The sequence below is a fragment of the Schistocerca serialis genome, chromosome 4 (assembly GCF_023864345.2).
Source record: "Schistocerca serialis cubense isolate TAMUIC-IGC-003099 chromosome 4, iqSchSeri2.2, whole genome shotgun sequence".
Lineage (NCBI taxonomy): Eukaryota > Metazoa > Arthropoda > Insecta > Orthoptera > Acrididae > Schistocerca > Schistocerca serialis.
This window is the reverse complement of record NC_064641.1, coordinates 383955311-383971971: the sequence shown is the minus strand read 5'-3', so window position 1 is coordinate 383971971 and position 16661 is coordinate 383955311. Positions and strand designations below refer to the sequence as shown.

Genomic DNA, 16661 nt, shown 5'->3' with positions numbered 1-16661 from the left:
GGGTGAATGCAACACAAGGCATATGCAATGGTAGCTTCAGAATGACTGGTATTTCGTAACTAACATTTGAATGTGAATCAAGGCCAAGCTGTTGAGTGAACTTTCTTAGTGTTTGTGTTCCAGTTTGACTGAGCCTACTAAGAGCAGTTAAAATACATTCTCTTACACCATTTTGGAAAGCAAAGCTGTTTCAATCTTTGGTTATCATAATCTTAAGAATTATGTGACTTCCTCATACTGGGCAAATTCATTAGAATGCCTTTGCAGCACAGAAAACTTTGTGGTTTCTTAAGTTGTAAAACTGTTGTGCAATCTGAATCAGATTTTAGAGTCATTAGAGCATATTGTGCTGAGAGTTTAAACACCTGTACAATTAAGCAATTTAATTCATAAATGGCAGTTTGCCACTGAAGGGCTTTCTTCATTGAATGGTTAACCAAATCAGTATACATTTTACTGCATAGCTGCCCACTGCTGTCCTGAATTTCTTGTAGTTATTAAGCCTCAAGCAGGTATTTGTTCATAAGTTAACCTTTTTAATTATTCTCTTAAAGAAACTTAATTTTCACAAAATTTTAAGATCTAAATTATTTATGGCCATTTCCAATATCTAAAATTCCAAAGTTTTTAAATACTTTCATGACTTTTCTACTGTGCTATGGTTTAAGATTTTAAAGTACTGAGGACAGTAATCATGATGCTGAGCACCATAAACTGCAAAATAAAATTCTTTTCTGTGCCAATGTGACTATCACAGTTGAAGTAGTTCATGACCATGACAAAAAAGATAACTCCAACAGGAAAATCAAAGCCCCCTTATGCCAAATCCTGTCTATTACAGTTTCTTTGACCAACCCTGGCAAATGAGCCATTACAAAACCTGACATTTTCTACAAGGGTCCTGACAATAATGCACCTATTGCTATGCATGTTCACTCCCCTGTCATAATGTATGTAATCAATTTATGAGTTTGTACTGTTTTCAGTATTGAATTAAGCGTGGTACTTAAGATTTCAGATGGCTTAAACTTACTCATTATCTTATATTAATTTGGTATTGCTGAGGTTTGCAGCACAGCTGTAAACTCTCTCTCTCTCTCTCTCTCTCTCTCTCTCTCTCTCTCTCTCTCTCTCTCTCTCTGTGTGTGTGTGTGTGTGTGTGTGTGTGTGTGTGTGTGTGTGTTTTATTTATGTTAAATTTTTTCTTCATTGCCTCTCCTTCTGTGTAATTTTTTTTCCTCGATATGTGCAGGTGTCATTTGTCGATGCTTCTTTTTTAAAGGTTTAATGATTTTATTTGTGAAGGGTGTTTATTATTTGCACTGTACGCTTAACTGAAGCCAAAGAGTGGAGCTTCACAATTAGAGGCACACTTCACCCTTCATGGCAATTTTCAACAGTTAACAACAGATACATGCTCAGGAGATGGGATGTGAATAGGTTGAAAGAAGCAGAGGTTGTTGAGACTTTCAGAGGGAGCATTAGGCAATAGAACAAGGGGAAGGAATACAGTAAAAGATGATTGGGTAGATTTAAGAGATGAAACAGTGAAGGCAGCAGATGATCAAACAGGTAGAGAGACAAAGCTTAGTATAAATCCTTCGATAAGACAGGAGATACTGAATTTAACTGGTGAAAGGAGAAAATATAAAAATGCAGCAAATGAAACAGGTAAAAGGGAATACAAATGTCTAAAAAATTAGGCTAACACGAAGAGCAAAATGGCTAAGCAGTAATGAATAAAGGACAAATGTTAGGACTTAGAAGCATATTTCACCAGGGGAAAAACAGATACTTCCAATAGGAATATTTAAAGAGGACTTTGGAGAAAGGGAAGCAGCTCTAAAATATCAATAGTTCATATGGAAAACCAGTCCTAAGCAAAGAAGGGGAAGCTGAAATGTGGACGGAGTATATAGAGGTCTATACATGGAAGGTAATATTACAGAAATGGAAGAGGCTGGAGATCAAAATGAGATGGGAGATATACCGTATTTACTCGAATCTAAGCCGCACCTGAAAAATGAGACTCGAAATCAAGGAAAAAAATTTTTACGAATCTAAACCGCACCTGGAATTTGAGACTCGAAATTCAAGACGAGAGGAAAGTCTTAGACCGCACCTCCAAACCGAAACAAAGTTGGTCCATTGTAACATGAGACACAATTAAGGTCGAATGGATGAAGATACAGCTACAGTAGTTTGGTTCGAGTCGTAAGCTTAAGAGTTAAGATTTACCAAGTAGCCATTGCTATGTGTCAGGCGCTCCGTCTGTATTTATACGGGTACCCTTCCTTTTTCATGTGTTTCGTCTGGTTTGAATCGATTGCTTATTGGGCTTTGATCTGATAAGTGCCGTTCTCTTTGTTATAGGTGTTTGCGTCACTCTAAGCTGAAACTGCATTATTGTACTGTATCATGCATTGTTTGTTGCATTCTGGTAATGAGTGTTTACGACCTGTAGCCGCTCGCGGCATGGCTCGCTTTTGTGCGCGCTACCGCCGCTTACAATACAAAAAAGGAGAGGAATTGTCTCATAAGCGAAACAAAGGCAAGAGACTGATATTCGTTGTTACTTACACTGCTGCTTTCTTTGATAATGATCAACAAGAATCAAATAATATACTGCGTATGATAGAAGATGTTCTGAACGAGAGTTAAGCGAAAATTTTTCTCCGTTTGAAAATCTTTGCAGACGCCTCTTTAGTACATTACATTCTTCTCAGAAATTAGAGTCATTTTAGATTTAAAAATCTAGTCAGTTGCCGTGCTTCATTTCTGACTATCACTATTCAGCATAAGAATAATATGAATATAAACGTGACATGATATGTATATTCTTCCATGTTTGCTGTTGTCTCACTCTAGTATCGTAGTTTATTTGGCAGACAGGATTTAAATGATATAGCAGCAAACACGAAAGAATACACGGCATTATGTTTACATTCTTCTACCTTTTTGCTGAGGCAGAGGTTTTGGTGCCAGTATTTATCTTTGTGCCTGTGTAGCGCTCATATATTCGATGGCAGAAGTTAGTTGTGGTGGCACCTACCAACATTTTTCAGAATTTCCGCTTACTTTGCACTCGATTCTAAGCCGCAGGCGGTTTTTTGGATTACAAAAACCAGAAAAAAAGCGTGACTTAGATTCGAGTAAATACGGTAATACTGTGAGAAAATTCGACAGGGCACTGAAAGACGTAAGTTGAAGCAAGCCCCCTGGAGAAGACAACTTTCCGTCAGAACTATTGATAGCCTTGGGAGAGCCAGCCATGACAAAACTCTTCTATTTGGTGTGCAAAATGTATGAGACAGGCAACATACCCTCGGACTTCAAGAAGAATATCATAATTCCAATACCAAAGAAAGCAGCTGCTGACTGGTGTGAAAATTACCAAACTATCATTTTAATAAGTCGTGGTTGCAAAATCCTGACAATAATTTCTTTACAGAAGAATGGAAAAACTGGTAGAAGCTAACCTCAAGGGAAGACCTATTTTGATTTCGGAGAAATGTAGGAACATGTGAGGCAAACCTACATTTATAGCATTTGTGGATTCATAGAAAGTTTTTGACATTATTGACTAGGATACTCTCTGTGAAATTCGGAATGTAGCAGGGGTAAAATACATGGAACGAAAGGCTATTTACAATTTGTATAGAAACCAGAAGGCAGTTATAAGAGTCTGTGCATGAAAGGGAAGGAGTTGTTGAGAAGAGAGTGGGAGAGGGTCGCAGCCTATTCCCAATGTTATTCAGTTTGTACATGGAGCAAGCAGTAAAGGATACCAAAGAAAAATTTGGAGTAGGAGAAGAATTAAAAGTCTTGAAGTTTGCTGATGACACTGTCATTCTGTCACAGACAGTAAAAGACTTGGAAGAGCAACTGAACAGAATGGAAATGCATTTGAAGGAGGTTATGAAATGAACATCAACAAAAGCAAGACAAGACTAATGAAATGTAGCTGAATTACATCAGGTGATGCTGAAGGAATTAGACTAGAAAAGGTGGCATTCAAAGTAGTGGATAGGTTTTGCTATTTGGACAGCAAAATAATTGTTGATGGTCGACATAGGATATAAAATGTAGACTGGAAATTGCAAGGAAAGCGCTTCTGGAGAAGATAAATTTACTAACATTAAATACTGATTTAAGTGTTAGGAAGTCTTTTCTCGAAGTATTTGTGTGGAGTGCAGCCACATATGGAAGTGAAACATGGACAATTAACAGTTTAGACTAGAAGAAAACAGATGCTTTTGAAATGTGGTGCTTCAGCCAAATGCTGAAGATTAGGTGGACAGATCATGTAATCAATCATTAGGTACTGAATAGAATTGGGGAGACAAGAAATATGTGGCACAACTTAACTAAAAGAAGGGATAGGACAAATTCTGAGGCCTCACGGGATCACCAATTTTGTACCGGAGGAGAGTGAGAGGGGGAGGAAGACCAACAGATTAATACAGTAGCCTACATAGATTCACAAGGATGTAGGTTGCAGTAATTATTTGGAGAGAAAGGAGTTTGCACAGGATATAATAGAGTGGAGAGATGCAATACACCAGTCTTCAGACCTCAACAATAACAGATTGATATACCTCTTGCTCTATCTCGTAACACTATAATCATAACACCCAAAAACCAACCAGACAGGATTGCCATAGCAGGGGATGTTTTAAAGTGCTTATTTCTTAACACTAATGACACTACCTACTGTAAATTACTAGTAGTTCATACATTTGCTGTTTAATGGGTTTATATGGATTATAAATATTGAACACTAATAGTTCCCTGACAAACCCACTATATCTTCACATCACAATAGCACAACAGACTGATATCTATCAGAAATGTATTGAAAAATACAGATGGCATAAAGTGAAAGGATCACATGGATGTACAAAAAATGGTAGACACCTTAAAAAGGGGGAAATTAATGATTAAAACATATCTGTTAAAGGATCTGTGTCCTGGAAGAGATTTGTACAAAACTGACATAGCTGACAAAAACAACACACAACAAACACATACGTATTAAATAGGCAGTTATAAGCTGCACATACATACCTGCAATTTATCCTTCCCATCACTGATAATCCTGTTGACCATCTCCTCGACATGATTTTTGTCCTTAATGTGAACAGCTCTACTTAATAAGGCCTTTACCTGCAAAATATAAATGTATCATCTATTTTCCATGTAAGTAAACCAAAATAAAATTAGCTGCTGCATGTAAATGAAAGCTGGATTATACACAGTGCACAATTCCTTGTGTGCAGCTGGATAATAAGTTAAAATAAGAGTCAATACATAGATAAACTTATCAAGATGTGAAGATCAACATGATTTGCTATTAAAAGTATATCTTGTTACATTTACTTAAAGACGTGTGTGTGCTTATTTTCATCCCTGTCTCCACATTCTCTTACAGAATTATTGTGGGGCAGTGAACTTAAAACAAATTAAGTATTACGCTGGTCCATAAGTTTGTAGCATTTTAGTTTTGCATATTGGTATTAAGGTTGCTATGGGTTTGTTTATCAACTGTCATTTTTTATTTGTAGTTCACTGTTGCTATTGCAGTTCACATAATGTCATTTTGTCATTTGGATACAGTGAATGGAGTGTTAAGTGGACAAATCAGACATTTCTGACATATCCTTCTGTTTGAGTTCAATAGAGGAGTGACAGCAATGGAGGCAACCAGAAGAATTTGGCTTGTGTATGGGGATAATGCCATTAGATAGAGCACGGCAAAAAATTGTTTTCTCGTTTTGAGGAGGATCTTTTTGACATTTAATTAATGACATTCAAAATGACCTATGAAAACAGTTTAAATGCTAAATCCACAATGATCTGCATTAGTGAACTAGAGAACTGGCAAATGTGATGAACTGAGATCACTCCACCTCGGAAATTTGCTTGCAATGGGGAAGATTAAAAAATTGGTTGTAAGGGTGTTGCATGCTCTAAGCCAAAATCACAGAAAACAGTGGGTGGCAAGTGTGCATCTCTGCTTGCTCGGGCTCATGAGCAACACCTACCATTCCTATTGAGTATCACTACTGGTGACAAGAAATGGTGTTTTTATGCTAACATAAGGAAGAGAGAGGAATGGTTGAGCCTAAACAAAGCAGCAATTCCCCATGCAAAGACCTGTGAGCTTCCACAAAAGATAATGTTTGATATCTGGTGAAACAGTGACAGTGTGGTATACTACGTATTGCTTGGCTGAGGTGTGACCACCACTGCTGACATTTACTGTCAACAACTGAGATTTCTTGCAGACACAATCTTAGAACCACAACCAGTACGACTGTATGAAGTGATCTTACTCCACTATAATGCCTGTCTGCATTCTGCTTAAAAAAAAAATCGCTATGCAGGAGTTGGGATAGGAAGTCATTCCACACCACCTTATTCAGCTGATCTTGCACCCTCAGATATTCACCTTTTCCACTCTCTATTGAATAACCTTCAAGAAACTTTCTTTACGGATGAAAACGCACATGGCTCGACAAGTTCTCTGCCTCAAAACCACACGATTTCTACAGTTGTGGAACTGAGAAGTTACCCCAGCAATGGCAGGCTGCTGCAAATTGTGGAGGAGAATATATTATTGATGACTCAAGTCTCCTGTTATGCATATCTGTTGTGTTTATTAAACTTATGGAGAAATGCTGTGAGCTTAAGCACCAATGTGATACTTTATATGCAATATTGATACTGGTCAATAAACAGATGATCACATATCTTACAGAAACCTTTTCAGGTGATCTGAATTCTTGCACTCACTTTCCAGTACATTAAAAGGTCTTAATAGTTTGTTTTTTTTATACCGATAGTAAAAATTAGTGCTAGCAAACCATGACATACACAAACACAATTTCAGTCTTAAGACTAATTTTCATGCTGGCTTGGCTTTCTTGTCTAGGATTCAGAATGTGAAGAGTTATGTACTCTGGCACAAAGAAAGTCAACAAGCTACCATCTAACATAAAGCAAGATTGTAAACCTCAAAAATATCGAAAGAAAATTAAAAATATTCTTCATGAGCCACTCTTTCCACAAATCAACTGTGTATCCAGTTTAAATGGTTTGTAAGTTCTGTTACTTACATGACAAACAGCAGTGTCCATTGTAAAGATGCATAACAAGTAGTAATCTATTGCAAATATTTTCTTTGAAAAATATTAGTATCATCAAGTGAACATTAAACCACCAATAGAAGATCAACATCTGCTTTCTTCCAAATAGCTGGCTACTTTAAAATTAGCTGGTGTATGCTTGAATAGGATTAAGCAGTGTAATGATGTACTGTATATAGTACACAGACTGTTTCTATGATTTGTTTGTCTGTTGTTAACGTATTCCTTGACTCATTTCACATCCCTGAAGTTTCTTTTTCTGAATGGTATCTATGGAACATGGTAAAAGGAAAGAAAGAAAGGTGCCAGTTTGGCTACAAACTGGCGAAGAAAATGAGTATTTTGTCATAACAGTAACTGTATTTATTGAGCGTACATTTTGTACACATTCCTGCAAAATAATAATAATAATAATAATAATAATAATAATAATATCATGTATGAAAAAGTTCCTGGAACTGCACAAGCTTACAAAAGACATTTATAAAAAATCAAAATATTCGACTTTTAGAAAGAACTGTCAAACCAGAGTTGAGATGAAATGTACATAGAAACCAACGTAAATTTGAAATTCTCTAGATTGTCAACATTATTTAAACTGAACTTTGAAAAGACATTCACAAAAGTAGCCATATCAGTACCAATGCCTCGCAAAAACAAATAGATTCAGCAGGTATTAAGAAGTCCTCCCAAACCCTAAACTGATATCAGTGAGTATTGTGCAGCTGTGATAACAATGATTACCAAAGTACAAAGGACAATTAAACCATGCAGAAAGTCATATATATGTTCAGTAAATGTGAGGAAAAAAATCAGTGCCATATCTCAATGAGGAACTTGAAACTTTCAGCACAAGGCAGCAGCATGCAGAAGAACTAAATTTACAGGAATAGTTGACCATGCACTGGATATATATCTACCCAGCAGATCAGTTTATAATGGGAGGAACTTCCATGGTATACAATCACTGTCAATAAACTGAGCTTACTGCATAATAGCGGTAACACAAAAGTGCAGGGCTGTAGATAGAGAGATGCTGAATGAAAAACATTTGAATGTGAAGAGAACAATGCATGATGACTTCAATGACTACCGCACCAGAATATTGTCAAGTGGTCTTTCACAAAACCCGAAGAAATTCTGGTCATATATAAAGGCTGTTAGGGGCACTAAAGTTAGTGTCCACTCCCTAGATGGTTGGTTGGTTGATTGGGGTTGAAGGGACCAAACAGCTAGGTCATCAGTCCCTTGTTTCAAATGTGGTCCATTCAGATAGTGTGACATCTCAGAAAAGTCAGAACGATAAAAGGGAAAAGGCTAAAAAATGTAAAAGTGCAGTCATGTCGTCAATGGTAAAAACAAAATGAGGTAAGTCAGCAAGAGAGCGACCCCAACACTATGCTAGAGGCAGGAAATATATCACCTCTGAAGCAGTAGAGGCAAGACACTTGCGACTTAAAAGTGTTCAACCGCTAGAATGTAGAAGTGTGTATGGGAAAAGGAGACTAACCAATCCTAAAAAGTGATAAAAAGTGAGTAAAAGGGGAAGAAAAGAGGATCTTGGCCAGGGAAGGGAGTAAGGAATCTCCAAACACAGCATACAGTGGGAGATACCCCAACGCTTAATGCCCTGCCCGAACACCAGAGTGAGATTAAAAACCTTAAAACTGAGAATAAAATCCACTTTCCCGGAGGAAACTGAGAACCAGTTTGACTATCCGGGAATCGTCAGCCAACATTAAAGGTAAAGTGAGAGGGAGGCTGTAGTCAGTACGGAGAGCCAAAAGAAGGGGGCATTCCACCAAAATGTGGGCTACTGATTGGAAGGCTCCACAACCAAAAAGTGGGGGTGGCTCATTACACAAAAGAAAACCATTTGTCAGCCTGGTATGGCTGATGCAGGACGACACAGTGTGGTCGAGTCCTTTCGGGAGAGGCGAAAGGAAGAACGCCACGGGCCTGGTGTCACCTTAACCGCACGAAGTTTATTAGACAGGGAGGTAGCCTCCCAAGAGTTGGCCCATGATTGTGCAAAGTGGGATTTGATGTGAAGCCATAAATCCGCTGCAGGAGGGGTTACAGAGAATGGAGGGTAAGTGACTGCTCCCTCAGTCAAACGATCAGCAAGCTCATTACCTGGGATACCCACATGGCCAGGGACCCAAATGAAGTCAACGGAACAAGCAGCACGGTGAAGATCAGCGAGATGGTCATGGATGGCAGAGACCAAGGGATGGCGCAAAAAACACCAGTCAATAGCCAGAAGGCCACTCATTGAGGCCATACATAACAAAACGCGGTTGTGATGGGACTGTTTAATAAAGGAAAGGGCCTGGGAAATTGCCTTCAATTCCACAGTAAACACCCCACATGTAGATGGCAGCAGATGATTTTCCATGCCAACAGAGGACGTGAAGGCATATCCCATATGATCAGCACACTTAGAGCCATTGGTGTAAAAAACAACAGCATCCCGAAAGTCCCATAAAATTCACCGGAAAAAGGAACAGAACACCATCAGGGGGGATGGAATCTTTCGGTCCTCAGCAGAGATCCATCCAAATTCGGGGCCGAGGAACTAACCGGGGGGAAGGGGGGGGGGGGAGTCGTGGAAGACAGGACAAAGAAGGAAGCTGAAAATCATGGCGAAGAGATGCAAGGTGGAGCCCAACCGTTAAACCCAACCAAGGGTGACGTCCATGGTCTGGGAACAGGATAGAATAGGAAGGATAAGTGGGAGAGGAACGGACAGCAACTGCATAAGACACCAGAAGCTGGGACCGCCGAACAGAAAAGGAGGGGGGAGGGATCCCAGCTTCAACCAGGAGACTATCAACAGGGCTAGTAGGGAAGGCACCGGTGGCCAAACAGATCCACGATGGTGGACTGGATCCAGCATGTGCAGTGTGGAAGGAGCAGCCGAACCATAAACTTGACAATCATAGTCCAAGCGAGACAGAACTAAAGCATGATAAAGGCGGAGAAGGATGGAGCAGTCCACACCCCAAGAGGTGTGGGCAAGGAAGCGAAGAACATTAAGTTTACGGAAACATCCTGCCTTCAGAAGTCTGATATGGGGTAGCCAAGTGAGCTTGTTGTCGAAAAGAAGACCCAGGAAACGAAACTGTGGGACCACAGGCAATCGTTGTGCATCGAGATAGAGCTCTGGATCGGGGTGGATCATAGTACATTGACAGAAGTGGACCACCCGCGATTTTAAAGGAGAGAATTGAAACCCGTGTGAGAGGGGTCCATGCAGAGGCACGCCGTATAGCTCCCTGGAGTTGCCGCTCTGCAGAGGCCATTGAAGAGGAACTAACCCAAATGCAGAAATCATCCACATACAGAGCAAGGGTGACCAAAGACCCGACAGAGGCCACAAGTCCATTGATAGCAATGAGGAAAAGAAGTACACTCAATACAGAACCCTGTGGAATGCCAGTCTCCTGGGTCCATGGAGAACTAAAAACAGTACCAACCCAAACCCTGAACGATCGATGGAACAGGAAATGGCAGATAAAAATCGGGAGTGGGCCCCGAAGACCACACTAATGAAGTGTAAGTAAGATGTGATGGCGCCAAGCCGTGTCATAGGCCATGTGAAGGTCGAAAAATACTCCAACCAAATGGCGGCGCTGGGAATAAACCTGCCGAACTGCGGATTCCAAGCAAAATAAATGATCGATCGGAGACTGTCTCTCTCAGAAGCCACACTGGTAAGGGGACAATAGATCCCGAGATTCGGCTACCATCTGTTCTAGTAACTTGCAAACAACATTTGTCAGACTAATTGGCCAATAGCTTTCAACAAATAGGGGGTTCTTACTAGGCTTAAGGGCAGGAACCACGATGCTATCCCTCCACTGAAAAGGGAAGTCACCCTGGAGCCAAATACGGTTAAACACCCAGAGAAGATGTTGCCATTCTGGAGCACTGAGATGTTGAAGCAATGGGTTATGAATAGAGTCTGGGCCAGGGGCCGTATCATGAGAAGAAGAAAGTGCAGAAAGAAATTCCCATTCAGTAAAAGGTTCGTTGTAAGATTCTGGCTGACAAGGGGTAAAACTTACGGCAGAAGCTTCGGCCCGCTGTTTCCGATGAAGGAAAGCAGCCGGATAGGAGGCTGATGCTGATGCCGTTGCAAAATGGGTCGCAAGATGTTCCGCAAGAATCTGTGGGTCCATACAAAGGCCATCTGGGAGGTGAGGGCCTGGAAGGGTGGACTGCTGATGGAAACCTTGGAGAGAGCGAAGTGTAGACCATACCCGTGACATAGGGACAGTAGAACCAAGGGAAGAAACAGAGCGTTCCCAACAAATCCATTTGCTCTGTTTGACTAAATAATGGGCTTTAGCATGAAGGCATTTAAAGGTAATAATGTTGGCAACAGAGGGTGCCTCTTAAGGTGTTGCAAAGCTCAACGGCGATCACGGATGGCAATGGCAATGGCCGTACTCCACCACGGGACTTGCCGGCGGCGAAATAGTCCAGATGAGCGCGGTACAGCAAGGCTAGCAGTGCGAACAGTCGTGTGTCAGACACGTCACATAGGACGTCATCAATACAACCCGACAAAGAGGGAGAAATCACGACCAGTGCAGTGTATACAGGTCAATCGGCGCGTTGGAATGACCAACGAGGTAATCTGTCCATCGGGGAGTGGGAAGGGAGCTAGAGAATCAACGGGAAATGGTCACTATCACAAAGGTCGTCGTGTGGTGACCAGTTTAATGAAGGAAGGAGGGAGGGAGAAGAAAGAGAAAGATCAATGGCAGAACAGGTACCATGACCGGTACTGAAATGGGTAGGGGAGCCATCATTAAGAAGGCACAAGTTGTGGTCTGCAATAAACTGGTCTGTGAGAAGACCTCGTCTAGATGGAAATGCACTGCCCCGCAAGGGATGATGAGCATTAAAATCCCCGAGAAGGAGGAACGGAGGAGGAAGTTGCTGAAAAAGGGCAGTTAAGGCAGCAGATGTAAGAGTCCTGTCAGGAGGGAGATAAAGATTGCAAACCATGACCTCAGCATCCAGGTGGACCCTAACAGCAACCGCTTCCAATGTAGTTTGAAGAAGAATCCATGTGCTAGCAACATCTGTATGGACCAACATACAAACGCCAGCAGAAGCCCACAGGGGGCCGACCCGATTTCGACAAAAAACACGGGATGTACAGAGGGTCGGTAAGTGCTCATCAGTAAAATGAGATTCCCGTAGAACCACACAAGCTGCAGAGTAAGACGAAATAAGGAATTTCAACTTCAGAAGGTGACAGTAATATCCATTACAATTCCATTGGATAACCACAGAACGATGATGCAAATGGGGGTTGAACAGGCTAAAGCCAGTCATGCCACCGGGTCACCATCCGTCACCGACAAGGAGGGGGCGACATCCATGAACAACAGGTCAGAATCTGATTGTGAAACCGGGGATGGGACCTCTGGTGACACCAGAGGCTCCTTGTGCCGTTACGTTTCTTCTTCTTTTCTGTTTGAGATCGAGGAGGGCTACATGGCATAAAGGAGCCAGCTGCAGCAAAATCGGGAACAGAAAGAGATCGGGCGACCTGGCATGTGGCATAAATGAGCCAGCTGTAGCAAGATCGGGAACAGAAAGAGATCGGGCGACCTGGGGGCCAACAGACTGTGGTTCTCACAGTTGTCGTGTGGCAACAGACCGTTGGCCTGGAAGGTGCCGGGAAGGGGTATCCCGGAAGGGACGCCCTTAACCGGCAGACGCCGAAGAAGTGGGACACTTTTCCAGCTGGGGAGGGGGAGCAGCGCCTGGAGGAGAAGGTGTGGGAGCCGCAGGGGAGGGAGGGAGGAGAGAGGTCTGGGACTGGAGTAAGGAAGGGGGAGGATGGGGTGAAGATGTAACTAAAGCATAACTAGACGTCATGGACACAGGGTGAAAACGTGCATACTTCTTATGAGCCTCAGTGTAGGTTAAACGATCAAGGGACTTATACTACTGTATCTTCTTTTCCCCTTCTTATATACTGGGCAATCTGGTGAACGTGGAGAATGATTGCCATGACAATTCACAAACACAGGAGGGGGAACACAGGAACTCCCCTAATGGAGTGAACGTCCACAGTCACCACAGAGAGGGGCCTGCGAACAGCGGAAAGACATGTCCAAAACGCAAGCACTTAAAACTCCTCATAGGAAGTGGGATGTACGGCTTCACATCACATCGATAAACCATAATCTTTACTTTCTCAGGTAGGGTGTCCCCTTCAAAGGCCAGGATAAAGGCACCAGTATCTATGCGATTGTCCTTCGGACCCTTCTGAACACGCCTAACAAAGTGAACACCCCGCCACCCGAGATTGTCCTGAAGTTCCTCATCAGTTTGAAGGATGAGGTCCCTGTGAAAAATCACACCTTGAACCATATTTAGAGACTGGTGGGGGGTAATGGACACAACAGTTGTGCCAAGATGGTTACAGGCGCGAAGGGCAGCAGACTTGGCAGCTGAAGCAGTTTTGTTCAACAATGAACCCGACCGCATCTTGCTCAGGGAGTCCACTTCACCAAACTTGTCTTTAATGTGTTCCACAAAGAATAAAGTTTCGGTATTGGTGAAAGTATCCCCATCAGTCCTGGTGCAAACCAGATAGCAAGGGAAAGGTTTCGCCCCTAGCCGACGGGCCTGACCCTCCTCCCAGGGGGTAGCCATGGAAGGGAAGGCCGAAGGGGCAGGAGAAGCAGCACTAAAAGTATCAGTTCCAATCAGAGAGATGCCCGCAGAAGAATGGCCAGAGTTCTGAACCCGTATGCATTTCATTTGCATAGTGTCCGCCCTAATACCACCCACTCCAATCGGGGGCTCTCCTCACGGGCGCCACCCAGCCACAGCAAGGGCGGTCTGACACGGTGGCCATTGCTGGGAGTTCCGACCAGGATGACAAGCAACCACCCCTAGGGTTACATGAGGAGGTCACAGCTCAGGTATCAGAAGTGTGATCCCTGTGTGTTCAGGGGCCTCAACCAAAAGGGTACATAGCGACCCCACCACACGGGCTGGCTACCATGCTGGCTATGCACCGTAGCATCAGACAACGACGTGAAAGAAAAGGTGGAATGAACTAGGAGGGTACATGTCAGAGGCACTAGGTAAGGTGCTCTTCCCAAAATGGCTCACACTATGGAAGAGAAATTTAGTAATGGTAGTCAAACCCCAGAGGGGGACCAGGAAATGCCAAAAGGATGAGGTGATTACGCAACAAAACTAAATTGCAAAACCAACATAACCAGGAGGATAGTGGGGCCAACATAAGTAAGGACACCAAGAGAGGGAGAGGAGAAGGCGAAGGGGAAGGAGCAAGGAGAGGAAAGGAGGGGAAGGGCAAGGAAATGCAGCCCTGGAAAGAAGGAAGGCTGCAATAGCTCGGGGCCCCATGTTCGCCACGCACGTACTCACGAAAGAACCGTGAGCCCCCTGGGGGGTCCACTCCCTAGAGAATCAAACAGGAACTGAAACTATGAGTAGCAAAGCAAAAGCTCAAATGCTTAATTCTGTTTCTAAATGTCCCTTTAGAAAGGGAAACCCACTAGAATTGCACCAATTTCATTCTCATACCACTGAAAAGATGAATAAAATTAGTATTTAATGCCAGTGTTGTCAAGAAACAGCTGAAAGCATTATAACTGAACAGAGCTCCAAAGACCAACTAAATTCCTGTCAGATTCTATAGTGAATTTGCAACCAAGTTAGTCCCTCTTCTAACTATAATCTATTGTACATCCCTCAAACAAAAACTGTGCCCAGTTCTTCAAAAAAAGCACAGGTCACACATGCCTACAAAAAGGGTAATAGAAATGACTCACAAAACTACCATCCAATATCGTTGACATTGATCTGTTGTAGAATCTTAGGACATATTCTGAGCTCAAACACAATGAGGTATCTTGAACAGAATGACCTCCTCAATGCCAAGCAGCACAGATTTCAAGAACATAATCGTATGAAATTCAACTCACGCTTTCCTAACTTGACATTTGAAAGCCATGGATCAAGGTAGTCAGTAGATGCAGTACTCCTCATTCTCCAAAAATCATGTAATTCAGTACCACACCTACACTTATTATCAAAAGTACAATTGTATGGGGTATCTGGCAACATTTGTGAATAGATCTGAGGACTTTTCCATAGGGAGGACTCAGCATGACATCTTGGATGGAAAGTCATTGTCAGATGTACAAGTAACTTCAGGTGTGCCCCTGGGAAGTGTGTTGGGACACTTGCTGTTCATGATGTATAATAATGACCTTGCAGACAATGTTAATAGTAAACTTGGGCTTTTTGCAGATGGTGCCGTTATGTATAATGAAATACTACCCGAAAGAAGCTGCACAAACATTGAGTCAGATCTTGATAAGATTTCAAAGTGGTGCAGAGGCTGGCAACTTGTTCTAAATGTTCAGAAATGTAAAATTGTGCACTTCACACAACGGAAAAATGTAGTATCCTATGACGACAGTATCAATGGCCCACTGTTACAATTGGCCAACTCTTACAAATACCTGGGTATAATAATTTGTAGGGATATGAAATGGAATGATCACACAGGTTCAGTAATGGGTAAGGCAGGTGGTAGGCTTTGGTTTTTGGTAGAATACTAGGAAAGTGTAATTAATCTACAAAGGAGACTACTTACAAATCTCACTCTCGACCGGTTCTAATACACTGCTCAAATGCGTGGGACCCATACCAGATAGGAGTAACAGGGGGTATTCAACTCATAAAGAGAAGGGCATCATGTCACAGAGATATTGCAGAGACTGAACTGGAACTCTCTTGAAGATAGATGTAAACTATCCCGAGAAAGTCTGTTAACAAAGTTTCTAGAACCAGCTTTAAATGATTACTCTAGGAATATGCTATAACCCTCTACACATTGCTCAGTAGAGATTGTGAAGATAAGATTAGAATAATTAATGCAAGCACAGAGGCATTCAAACAATCACTCCTCCTGGACTCCATATGTGAACAGAACAGGAAGAAACCCTAATAACTGACACAGTGGGATAAACCCTCTGCCATGCACCTCACAGTGGTTCGTGGAGTGTATATGTAGATGTAGACGTGCCTCAGTTCCATGATAGAGTCATGAAGCACCACAGTCTTGAATTTCTATTGTAGGTACAAAAATATTTATAGGAATGTGCTGATTGCTGCAAAAAAGTATATGACAAAATAATATACAATGCAGAGAATAAAGGCAAAGCAGTCCAAGATGTCATAAGAAAGGAAGATGGAGATACAAACAAAGGCATAACAATGTACTGATAGCAGAGGGGGACAAAGTAATAAATGATCCACACTACCTGGCAAACTACATGTATGAAAATTCTTCAAGTATTACAGAGATGTTACAGCAAAAACTCACAAAAGCAATTATGAGACCAGTAAATAATGTTTTTGCTACCAACAACAATGCATGAAATCAGTAAAACTGTACAAAAACTAAAAAAATGGAAAGTCAGCAGTCTTACATGAAGTATT

The 16661-nt window shown here is 41.9% G+C and overlaps 1 protein-coding gene across 3 annotated transcripts in view; it reads right to left on the bottom strand.

Annotated features, from left to right (window-relative positions):
- LOC126474875 (7-methylguanosine phosphate-specific 5'-nucleotidase) overlaps nucleotides 1-16661 on the bottom strand; it is a 95970-nt gene that overhangs the window by 73962 nt on the left and 5347 nt on the right. For all 3 annotated transcript variants that reach the window (XM_050102357.1, XM_050102355.1, XM_050102356.1), the window contains exon 3: nucleotides 5068-5166. In XM_050102357.1, the coding sequence (XP_049958314.1) occupies nucleotides 5068-5166 (99 nt within the window). The remainder of the gene's footprint in view (nucleotides 1-5067; nucleotides 5167-16661) is intronic.